General features: G+C 24.8%; 2 protein-coding genes across 2 annotated transcripts in view; one reads left to right on the top strand and one right to left on the bottom strand.

Moving 5' to 3' along the window:
* LOC117176821 overlaps positions 1–2,378 on the top strand; it is a 5,691-nt gene extending 3,313 nt beyond the window's left edge. The window contains exon 3 of the mRNA XM_033367148.1: positions 2,154–2,378. Coding sequence (XP_033223039.1) covers positions 2,154–2,378 — 225 coding nt within the window. The remainder of the gene's footprint in view (positions 1–2,153) is intronic.
* LOC117172639 (protein numb) overlaps positions 1–12,062 on the bottom strand; it is a 192,280-nt gene that overhangs the window by 99,311 nt on the left and 80,907 nt on the right. The window lies entirely within an intron of this gene.

The following is a 12,062-nucleotide window of genomic DNA, read 5'->3' as shown; positions in this document are numbered from 1 at the left end:
TTCATTTTTTATCTCATATGGAGTTAAACCCTTTAAATGAAAATGTTTGATTACCGCTCTGAACTCGTTTTTTTCCATTTCTCTTAACGAACAATTTTTTTTCAATTGGTTATAAAAACACTTAAACTCAGAAGATGTGGACTGTGACTGCACCATATATCTAGTCGGGAGTGGTTCTGACTGAAAACAGATGATTTGGAGCGATTCGCGCGCCATCTGTTGGTCATTCTAAGGACTTATTGAACTACCCTCGTATACTGATTATGTTTATACTACACAAAACATTTTTTACACAGAATTTATTCTACACGAAATATTAAAATTCGTAAATCGAATATTTTGTACACAAAGTAGATGCTACATGCAATAAGATATTTATTCCGTTTATTTAAATATTTTTTGTGCTACATGGAAAATATTCCGGGTAAAGATATTCAACACAGAAATATTCTATACAAAAATACTAGTTGTAAAACTTTTCCCACACAAAACAGATTTAACACAAATTAATCACCACAGGCAATATAGAACCAGATTTCATACCGAAATTACATTTTTTTAATTTCAAAGTCTTCTAGGATATTTTTGTTTCAGAATTCATCTCGTTTAGTTAAAAATTCTACTATTTTGTTATAAATTAAACTAGTTGGTTGCAAATTATATTATCTGGTTAAAAGGCAAGTCTTTCTTTTAAAAATTTCTAGAATATTACATGTTTTGTTGAAAATCTATCTTTTTTTTTAATGAAAATTCCACTACTTTACTAAAATTCATTTCATTGGCTAAAATGTAACTATTTTCTTCAAAATTGATAGTTCTTACTGAATATTTTTTTTTCAAATGACTTTTTTTGTTGAAAATATTATTTTTGATTTGAAAGTTGAATTTTTTAGTAGAAAATTCATCTTTTTGGATTAAAAAGTGAATTGACATTTCTTCTCTTTTGCTGAAAAATCTTTCTTGGTTAAAAATTCAACTCTTTTTTTAATAAATTCGTCTGTTTTTCTTGAATTTAACTGTTTTATATTAAAAATATAAATTTGCTTAAAATTTATTTTTATATTGAAAATTTATTTGTTTGGTTATAAAATTTAATATGTTGATGCAAATTCGTTTTCTTAAATAATTTTTTAAATTGAACATTTAACTATTTATTTGAAATTTGGATTAAAAATTCATCTTTCTAGGTTGAAAATACAATTATTTTGTTGAAACAAAGTGTCTCGTGAATCTACGTCCCAAAATTCTGAATAAATAGTCCATACCCTTTTCCAATTTCTCTTGTTGAAAAATTAATTATTTTGTTGAAAATTTAAATATTTTGTTAAAAATCCATCTTTTTTTTGTCAAAAATTCAACAGTTTCTTTTTTAATTTATCTTTTTTGAAAAGCATTACTTCTTTTCGATTGAAAGTCGAACTGTCTTCTAAAAAAATCGTCTTTTGGATTCAAGATTTAATTATTTGGTTGAAAACTCAATTATTTTCTTAAAATTCTTCTCTTTCACTTAAAAGTTCAGTTATTTGGTTGTAAATACAAACTTTTGGTCTAAAAGTATTATTCTTTGTTTGTATATATCAAAAATCTTTTAAAAAATTAATTTTCAGCTTTGAATAAATATTGAAAATTAATTTTTTTAAACCGAAAATGTAATTATTCAAGTTCAAGATTCATGATATCAGTTAAAAATTCATACCTTTGGTTTAAAATCCAATTATTCTTAGTTGAGAATCTACTAATCTATTTTTGGTTGAGAATCAGCGAATAAGAAGTACTGTGAAGTTAGCTGATGAATGAAGCTCGGCTCTCACATGCAGCGAAACGTCGCATGTGTGAGAGTCGAGCTGCATTCGTTTACTAACTTCGCAGTGGTTCCAATCCGCTCCCTACAGATAATATATCTGTAAAAAGTATTTTATTTATTGCGTTTAATTTTGTATAAAGAAAATATTTTGTATAGAAAAAAATATAGTATTATTTAATTCAGTGTAGAATATATTCTGCGTAGAAAATATTATGTTTAGGATAAATATAATCAGTATAATCTAAATACAATATTATCTGCAGGAATGAATGCTATCCTTTTTAATAATAAATTAATTCTAGTCTTAATTAAATCTTTAATAAAAATTGTACTGTGATTTATTTTCCAGGCCGCAGCAAAAGGTACGTGGGCTATAAGCAGAAAGGTTCCTAGCTTCATAGCCGATATTCAAAAACTCAGTCTGAAAGTTTCAAATTTCTTTACGGAAATGGGAGTTTGCTCATCTGCAAAGGGAGTAAATCTAGTTATTGAAAATGCTTCGGAAATTACTAAAAAAATTCGCGAATGTGTCAAGGCTCAAAAAGCTGCTGCAGATGCCGAGAAAAAAGAATAAATTTGGCTAATTATGAGTTATTATTTACAATAGTTATTATTGACAACACTCAATAAAGTTTTCAAATTTTCAGCAATTGAATACAACAAATGAATCATTTTTCCTGTCTTTTATATTGTAATTATTTATATTTATATGTGTAAGGGTTTTACAGGAAAAGAAGAAAATTGATTGATTTTCAATGAAACTGGTTACTGATTTTAATTTTCTAACTCTGTAATAAGTCATTAATTATAATGCTTCCTCCAATTATTCCTAATTTTTGATGAGTTTATTACATTTCAAAACTCTGCGTTTCTTTTCTAATGAATGATTTAGCTAAATGGGGCCAAATAAATTATTGTAGGAATTTTACATGTTTTTAAACCTATTTGAATTAATTAATTAATTAATGGTTATCCACTGCAGCGAGGTTTCCTTAAATCCCAAAAAGGTTGTAAACAGTATTGTTTCTTGAAAACCCAATTAAAAAATATTATTCGAAAGCAATCACTTGCTGCGAAGAGAACAGAGGGGAATTAAAAAAATTTAATTAATCGATTAATTACTTATTTTTTTATTTCAACTTTCCTAAACGCTTAAATAATAGAAACTCAAAACATACGAACATTATATTTCAATAGATTTAACAAACAAAATGCTCTAAAAAGGGGGGAAATTAAATGATTTTTGAACAAAATAGTTGAAATTTCAAACAAAAAAGATTAATTGTCTACCAATAAAGATGAATTTTCAGCCATAAAGTTAATTTTTTAATTAAAAAAAAAAATTAATTTTCAAGCAGGAAATATTATTTTTCATCAAAAAGTGTATTTTTCTACTAGATAAAGTTTCTATTTCACAGTACAATTTCCAGGATAAAAGTTAAGTCAACACCAAAAGGTTGAATTTTCAAATAAAAAATTATGAATCTTCTACCAAAAAATACACTTCTTACAAAAGAATTCAACTTTAAACCAACTTTTTTTTTAAACTAAAAAGGATTAATTTTCAACCAAAAAGACGTAAGTTGTATAAGACATTTGAATTTTAAATGAAAAAGTGGATTTTAAACCAAGACAGATGAATTATTAACTAAAAATAGTATAGATAAATTTTCTTTTTAAATAATTACTTTAAAATACACGAACTTTTAACCTTCAACGAAAAAGAAGAATTGTTCACGAAACATTTTATTGCTCATCCAAAAAAATGCATGTTTAACAAAAAAGATTACTTTTCCAACCAAAAAGACAATTTTAAAATAAAATACATAAATTTTCAAGAAAATAGTTGAATTTTCAACATTTATATGAAAAAATGAAATTTCAACCAAATAATAAAAAATATTCAAACAAATAGTTGGAATGAAAGGTCAAAAGACGACATTTTTAGCCAGATAATGAATTATCTGTCAAAAATACGAATGTTTAAACAATTAGTTAATTTTTCAATAAAAAAAATTATTTCTCGACGAAAAATATAATAATTGATTTTTCAACCAAAAAAAGATAATAATTTTGAATGAAAAACGCTTGAATTTAACCAAAAAGATCAATTCTCAACAAAAAATCTAATATTTGATATATCAACAGAAAACATTTTTATTTTTAATCAAAAAGAGTGCAATTCAACGAAAAAGACGAATTTTTTACTAAAAAGTATAATTTTAACCAGGAAAAACTTTTCAGTTAGAAATGAAATTGTAAACCAGATAGTTGAATTTTTAAAGAAACAAATCTAATTATCAACCTGAAAAGGCGAATTTTAAACAAAACAGTTGAATTTTGTAACCAACTCGATCAAAATTCAGTCAAAAATAGATTAGTAACATTTTAAGTTAAGAAAATTGTTTTTTAACTTAAAAAATCGCGAATTTTCAAGAAAGTAATTAACAGTTTATATTCCATCCAAAAAATTTTTTATGATATTTTACAGAAGATAATAGAAATATCAACCTAAAAAGGCGAATTTTCAACAAAATTGTTGTAGTTTAAGCAAAGATTTTTATTTTTGGTTTAAGCCAACTAGTTGAATCTTCAACTGAAAGCGATTAAGTTTCAGGAAAAAGTTAAGAAAATAAATTTTCAACTAAAAAAGCTATTTGGTAACAAAGTTGATATATTTTCAAACAAATAGTGAAATTAGATTAAAATAATTGAGTTTAAATTTTAAAAAAGTTCAATTTTCAACAGGCAAAAAACATATTAAATGAAATTGTGGAACTTTTAAACGAAAAAGATTAAAATTAACTTAAATAAGTTGAATTTGCGATCAGAGTTAAATTTTTAATTGGAAAAGACGACATTTGTAGATGAGAATTTAATTTTTAATCCAAAAATCTGAGTTTTCTACCAGGAGAGAAGAAGTTTCAACCGAGAAGTTCAATTTTCAATAAAAAAAACACTAATTCTCGACAAAAAATAGAATTAAAACGAAGGATAAAATAATAATATAAAAATACAAAATAGCTCAATCATAAACAAAAAAGATAAAATTTCTAACAAACAAGATTAATTTTTAAACCGAAAAGTAGTTGAAGTTTCAACGAAACAGTAGAATTTAGAACCACAAAGATGAATTTTGAACCAAAAATATAATATTTAGGTGGATTTCAAGTCTGAACGGCTTTCAAATTAGATGACTTTTAATTTTGAAAAGCTTCCGATGCATAAAGGTTTTAAACAAATCGAACTATTAGATGACTTTCTTTATTTGCAATGTTTACAGTTAATGATAAAAAAAATGGACAACGTTCATATCAACAAGGATTTTAAATTTGAAAGGCAATTTTTAAAATCCAATATTTGTTAAAAAATGTTGGTAAAAACGTCTTCTTTCTAGAGTTTTTAAATTTTCTTAAGATTCAAATGTTTTTACAAACCTGGAGATCAAAAAAGTCTTTCAAATTTTTTTCATAATTTAATCAGTCTAAGAGATAATTCCTATTAAAGTAGCCTTTATTTAAAAAAAAATTGTAACTCCTGTATAAATATGAGATTTTTTCGATTGCTTGAAAACTTTCCAATGACAAAAATGGGCTAGAAAAAAATTACTAAGATCCAGGAATGAAAATGGGAAATACAGCGATTTTTTTTAATTTCGGTATTGAATTAAATTATCTTTATAACTTGTGGTTTAAACACTTTTCTAAGCATATATGGGCTTTTGAGTATATAAATATACCAGAAAAAAATTTATGAGACGCAAAAAAAAAATTAAAAATACAGCTATTTAAAAAACCTTTTATTTTGGTATTAAATGAAATTATCTTCCGGATTCCAGAATTTGTTAATTTCGACCCAAACTTGTATGCAAATTGCCAGTACAAATACACTTCTTGACTTTAAGATCCAAAGTAGATTAAACTTGCGGCTTCTCAGTTTTCACTTCTTAGTTGAGACTTTGCTTTTAAATTACTGAACTCCCGCTAATGGGATGAGACGACAAACAATTCGTACCACTTGGCACCCACGAACTTTCCGGTACCGTTAGATAATGCAATTCCGGGTTGAAATATTGTTTGAAAGTTCTTTTCCAGATGCTAGAACAAGGTAAAGTCGAAAATTTATAATTAGGGATCTTATAATGACCCACATTTTTTAAATTTAGTACATGTCATTAAACGTTCGAAATTTCGGAATAAAATTAATTGGAATTTTGAAGAAATTTTACAATATCATTTCAAAAATTATCCTTGATTTTGAAAGTCTTCTAATTGTAAAATTTAAAATATGTTAAATTCCTCTTTGAAGTAAGAAAGTTTTTCAGTCCTCCTCCTCTTCCTCCTCCTCCCTCTGCTCAAAACTTAAGAAAGCCTAAAAGATGAAAACCCCTTTCATTTTAATACTGAAATTCATACAAGTTTTGCCATTGAAAGTCTTCCGATTGTGAACTTAAAAAAATTGTAATCCCTTTTTAACACCACCAATCCTTCTCCTCCACTTGCTCCTCCTCCTTCTCCTCCTCCTCCCTCGCCTCAAAATTTAAGAAAGCCTAAAAAATGAAAACCCCTTTGATTTTAATACTGAAATTCATACAAGTTTTGCCACTGAAAGTCTTCCGATTGTGAAATTTAAAAAATTGTAATCCCTTTTTAACACCACCCCTCCTCCACCATCCACCTCCTCCTCCTCCTCCTCCTCCTGCATCAAATGTAAAAGGACTTCAATTTGCAAGCTATTGACAAACTAATTAATATTTTTAAATAATTTTATTTTCCTGCTTACATAATTTGATTGAAGTAACTATAATAAAGTATATTATTTACAGGGTGGCTCAGGGAAAAATAGAAGGTTTGGAAATTTGTGTATAATATTCAGGTCATTTATACATAATCATAACGGGCACTTTAAATAACTCTCGACGATAATGAATTAATTTTTTTTTTATTTGAAATTCTTTTATTCAGTTTATCAAAGATTTTGTATTAAACATGTTACAAGATTAAGATTTCTATTTTTTTTCTTTTTTCAGTTGCATCCTTCTGATAATTATATTTTTAGTTAAAAATTGTATTATTTGGCTGAAACTTCAAAATTTTTGTTATTAAGTCATATTTCTTGTTTGAAAATTCAACTGAAATCTTTCTTGGTTGAAAAATCTTTTTTTTTTAGTCGTCTTTTTAGTTTAAGAATGCATCGGTTTCAGTAGAAAGTTCACGTTTTTGGGATAAAAATACAACTGTTTGGTTGACATATAATCTTCTTTGGTTGAGATTTAAACTATCTTGTTGAAAATTCATCTTTTTTGTTGAAAATTGATCTGCTTGTTTGAAGGTTGAAACACTTTATGAAAAAAAAATTTAGTTGAAGTTTCTTCATTGTAATTGAAAATTAATCTCTTTTCTTGAAAATTAATTATTCTTATTTCAAAAATAATGCTTTTAACTAAAAATTTGACTATTCCAATAATTGGAGATTCATAATTTTAGACGAAAATTGATGTTTTTGATTAAAAACTTTTTTTTTAAATTTACATTTTTAGATTAAAAAATAAAAATTCAGTTGTTTTAAAACAAAAATAGTATTTTAGCTAGAAAGTTCAAAAATTTGCATGAACTTATTTTTATTTCTTGACTGAAAAAACTTTGTTGAAAATTCGTGTGTTTGGTTCAAACATTCTTTTTAAAAATTAAAAAAATTTTTTTCAAGAAATAATTTTAAGTTAAAACATTAATCCTTTTTGTTGAAAATTTGACTACTTTGATGAAAATTTAATTATTTTGTTGAAAATTTAACTATTTCCGCGAAAATAATGTTATTGGCCGAAAATTAAATTGGTTTGTTGGAAATTTGTCCTTTTGGATTGAAAATTCATATTTTATTGTATAAAGTCACCTTTTTGGTTTAGTTAAATAAATAAATTTGCAATTTTTAAATTTTTAACAAAATATATATTTTTTGAACATTTTAATTTAAAAAATTGAAACTTTTTGACCAATTCCATATTTAACATGATTCTTTATGTTGAAAAATTAATTTCAAGAGAATATTCAAAAAAGTATTAAAACATTACAAAATATTAATAAAATAACAGGAAAAACTGCGGAAGATTTTAAGACAATTTTAATAATAATTCGAATCAATTAAAAATATATTTGGGAGTTTTAAAACTTCTATTTAATAATTTATTATTAATTTATTCCAATCGTCAAAAAGACCTAAATAACATTTAAACTAGATACTTTTTCGACATGTCTGAAATCTTCGAAAATCTTTTTGAATTTTCTCGAGAAAACCTAGGAAAATTATATTTATTTAAACTTTAAACAAATTTAAAAAAATAAAATAAATAGTAATTCTATATTTTTATTTTGTATAAAAATTATATTTAATTTCAAAGTATAATTTGCCTAACTTTTTTCTTGACTGAGGAATCGTTTTTTTGTTTGTTTTGTTGATAATACAATTCTTTTCAAATTTTCGTCAGAAACTGAGGAAAATTATATTTGCGTAACCTAAAAAGCAAATAAACAAAGAAACTTAACAAATAAATAGTTATTCTAAATTTTCATTTTGAATTCAAAATTTTTTTCTTTTCCAATTATAACTTGCCTAAAACTTTTTATTTTTTTTACTGAAAAATCTTTTTTTTTTTGTTACAAATTCAGCAATTTGATCTAAAATGATTTTTCTTATTAAAAAATAAAAATTGTAACTGTTTTCTTTAAAACCCAAAATCCTTTTTGTTTTAGGATTCACAATTCTAAAATATTTTTCAAGGTTGAAGAATATCTACTTTAAAAAAGGTTATTCAAATAAAAAAGCCAAATTTTAAAATATCCAAGCTTGAAATATTACTAATCATTTTTAAAATGGGAGACTTTTAAATTTCCAGATTTAAAAATTGAATTTTGAATGTTTTCCAACTTGGAGACTTTACAATTTAAAAATGAATTTATAGTTTAAACCTTTTCTAATTGTTGAAACAGTAATATAATAAATTAAAAAATAATTATAAAGCAATAAAATCGAAACCTTGATTCTTCATACCTTAAATGAAAAAAATGTAGTCAGGGAAAAGGCGAATGATAAAAAAAAAAGTTTACTCAACGCTAATAAGTATTGAGTAAATGGAATATGTCAAGATTACTCATCGATTCGTGCCAAACATTGCACGCCCTCAAACATGACGAAAAGATTATTTTAATTTATAGCGTAATGCCTCTCACATATTTCCTTTCTATCTTATGTCGATGAACTTTTTTCATACAATTACCCAGGTGGAAAAATTATATATAGTTTATATATAGTGTGAAGTTTTATATATAATATTCATTTGTTTTGTACAAAGAATGTATAAAATAAATGAATATTCTATATAAAACTTCCCACTGTATATAAACTATATATAATATTTCCGTCTGGGTAATGTAAGTAAAAAATGTAAGTACCCAAATAAAGTAGTACATGAACAAAAGCGAAATAAATTAAATGATAAAAATTCAAAATAAATTTTTTAATAAAGTGCCATACGTAAAATACGCAAAGTATTTAAGATGAGGTGGGGGGGGGGGGATAAACGATAATTCTAGAAAATTCAACAATTTGGTAAAATTCAACTATTTGGTCAAATGTTGAACTAATTTGTTGAATATTCATTTTTTTAGTTCAAAATGAATTTTTTTCAGTTCAAAATTTATTTCTTTGGTGAAAAACTGATGTATTTGTTTTATTAATTCGTTTTTTTTGTTGTTTAAAATTTTACTTTTATAACAGAAAATTTAACTTTCATGTTTGGTAGACAATTTATTTATTTTCTGTTTTAAATTCAACTATTTGGTTGAAAATTGACGTGCTTTGTAGAAAATTCGTCTTTTTTATAGAAAATTAATCCTGTTGGTTAAAAAGTCAACTATTTCTCTGAAAATGCCGAGGAAAATATGTTGCTTTTTTATTTTGTTGAAAATTGATTTTAAAAACGGAAATATTAGCCATTCCATTTATGATTGACAATTTTTATTTTTTTATTCACAAATTTAACAACGCATTTGTTTTAAAATTCATGCATTTTGTTGAAAATTTTAATTTTTTGGAGGAAAATTCATTCACTTGGTAGAAAGTTCAACTAATTTGTTGAAAATTCGTTCCTTCGTTTTAAAAATAAATTTTTTCAACTGAAAATTTAACTGTTCCATTTTTTAAAACTTTTTTAGTTGTAAATACAACACGTTGCTTAAAAATTCGTCTTTAATGGTCAAATCAAACTGGTTTTTTTTTTCGTTTAAAAATAAAATCTCTTTTGGTTGAAATATCAACTATTACATTTTTTGTTGAGAAATTAACTATTTTGTTGATTTTTTTAAAATTAATTTTTAGTGTAGATTTAACTATTCTAGTTAAAGATTTATTATTTTAGCTTGGAATGCGTCTATTTTGCTTGAAAATTTAACAATTTTCTTTAACAAAATTTTTTGTTGGTTGAAGATTTATAATTTTAGTTGAAAATTCATCTCTTTGGTTGAAAATTTAGCTCTTGAGTTGAAAATGTTTTTGTTGTTGCCTAAAATTAATCTTGGAACTAAAGATTGATCTACTCTAGTTAAAGATTCATTATTTTACTTGTAAATGCATCTTTTTGGTTTAAATTTGAAGTATTTTGTATGAAAATTCGTTTTTTTTTTTAAATTAATTTTTCAACTAAAAATGTAAATATCCCATTTTTTATTAAAAATGTATCTTTTTTAGTTGAAAATTCACTTCTTTGGTTGAACAATTCACTATTTTCTTGATTTTTTTTGACGTAGAAAGTTAATATTTTTAATTGGAAATTTAATTATTACGTTCTTGACGGAAAATGTATCCTTTTAAGTTGAAAATTGATGCATTTTGTTGAAAAATCATATATTTGATAGAAAAATAATCATTTTTATTAAATCGGGTTAAATGGTCATCTGTTTCGTTGGAAATTCATAACCTTGTCGAAAATTAATTTTTGAACTAAAAATTCAAACATTCGATTTTTGGTAGACAATTTGTCTTTTTTCAGCAGAAAATTCCAGTACACAACTTTTTTGTTAGAAAATTAATATCTTTATTTGAAAATCTTACTATTTAGTTGCAAATTTAACTGTTTGTTTGAAAATTGATGTGTTTGGTTAAAAATTCTTTTTTTCTTTTGCAGAAGATAAGTTTTTGTTATTCAAAATACAACTGTTTGGTTCAAAATTATAATTTAGGCATTTAAAATTTTTTTTGGTTGAATTCAACAGTGTTTTTGATTTTAAAAGAAAATCTTTTTAATTTCTAAATGATAAACTTAAAAAATCATTCATAATTACTGATTATAAGTTCTTTTTTATTTTTAATATCAACTATTACATTTTTCGTTGAGAACTTGTATTTTTAGGTTGATATTTCAACTACTTTATTGAAAATTCATTTTCAAGAGTAAAAATTATTTTTTCAAACTGTCAATTTAACTAATTCCTTGAACACGTATATTTTCGGTTTGAAGATTCAACATTGTGGATTTTTTTTCTTTATTAACTGAAGAATCTTTTTTGTTTTCAAATTTAACCCGCTTTGAAAATACATATCTTTGCTTTAAAAATTCATTTGGTAGAAATTTTTTCGGAATGACAATTTTTTTATTGAAGATTCCACAACTTGTTTGAAAGCTGAACTAATTTGTGAATTTATAAGATAATGATTGTAATAATTGCCCCTTCACGCAGGCAAACAGTTCAACTTCAGAGTGCATTACATCCTCGGTTGCCTATTTTAAGGCGCCGACATTATGATCCTCCCATTGTTCAGGAGCTTTTTCTGCCCAACAATCGATTGAGGGACACTCGTTAATTTTTTTTACAGGTAAGCAGAATCATTTCACGTGCTAAGGGAGTTTCTTGGGAGCCATAAAACATAAGTATAGATTCTCCCTTTTCTTTGCGAGTTGCTTTCAAACATAAATTTACACTGCTAAAAAGATTAGAACTTTTTTTAAAACATTAAAGCATTAGGTAATTGTTTACTTTTATGACTTTTCCTAACTTTGATGAAATTTTCCTTTTGTAAAACCTTTTTCCTAGTCCAAAAGTAAAATATCAATCTGGGGATTGATATAATCACTTAATATTCTATTTTATAATTTGTTTAAAAAACATTGTATTTTTATGGAAAAAATAATCAAAACTAAACTGCTTGACAATTGCGCATTAGGGTGGTCCAACAATACATGTCAAAATTTTTTGGCATGCTAGAG

This window comes from Belonocnema kinseyi, chromosome 1 (assembly GCF_010883055.1).
Source record: "Belonocnema kinseyi isolate 2016_QV_RU_SX_M_011 chromosome 1, B_treatae_v1, whole genome shotgun sequence".
NCBI classification, from domain to species: domain Eukaryota; kingdom Metazoa; phylum Arthropoda; class Insecta; order Hymenoptera; family Cynipidae; genus Belonocnema; species Belonocnema kinseyi.
Note: the sequence above shows the minus strand (reverse complement) of the source record. Positions and strands in the feature narration are given on the sequence as shown.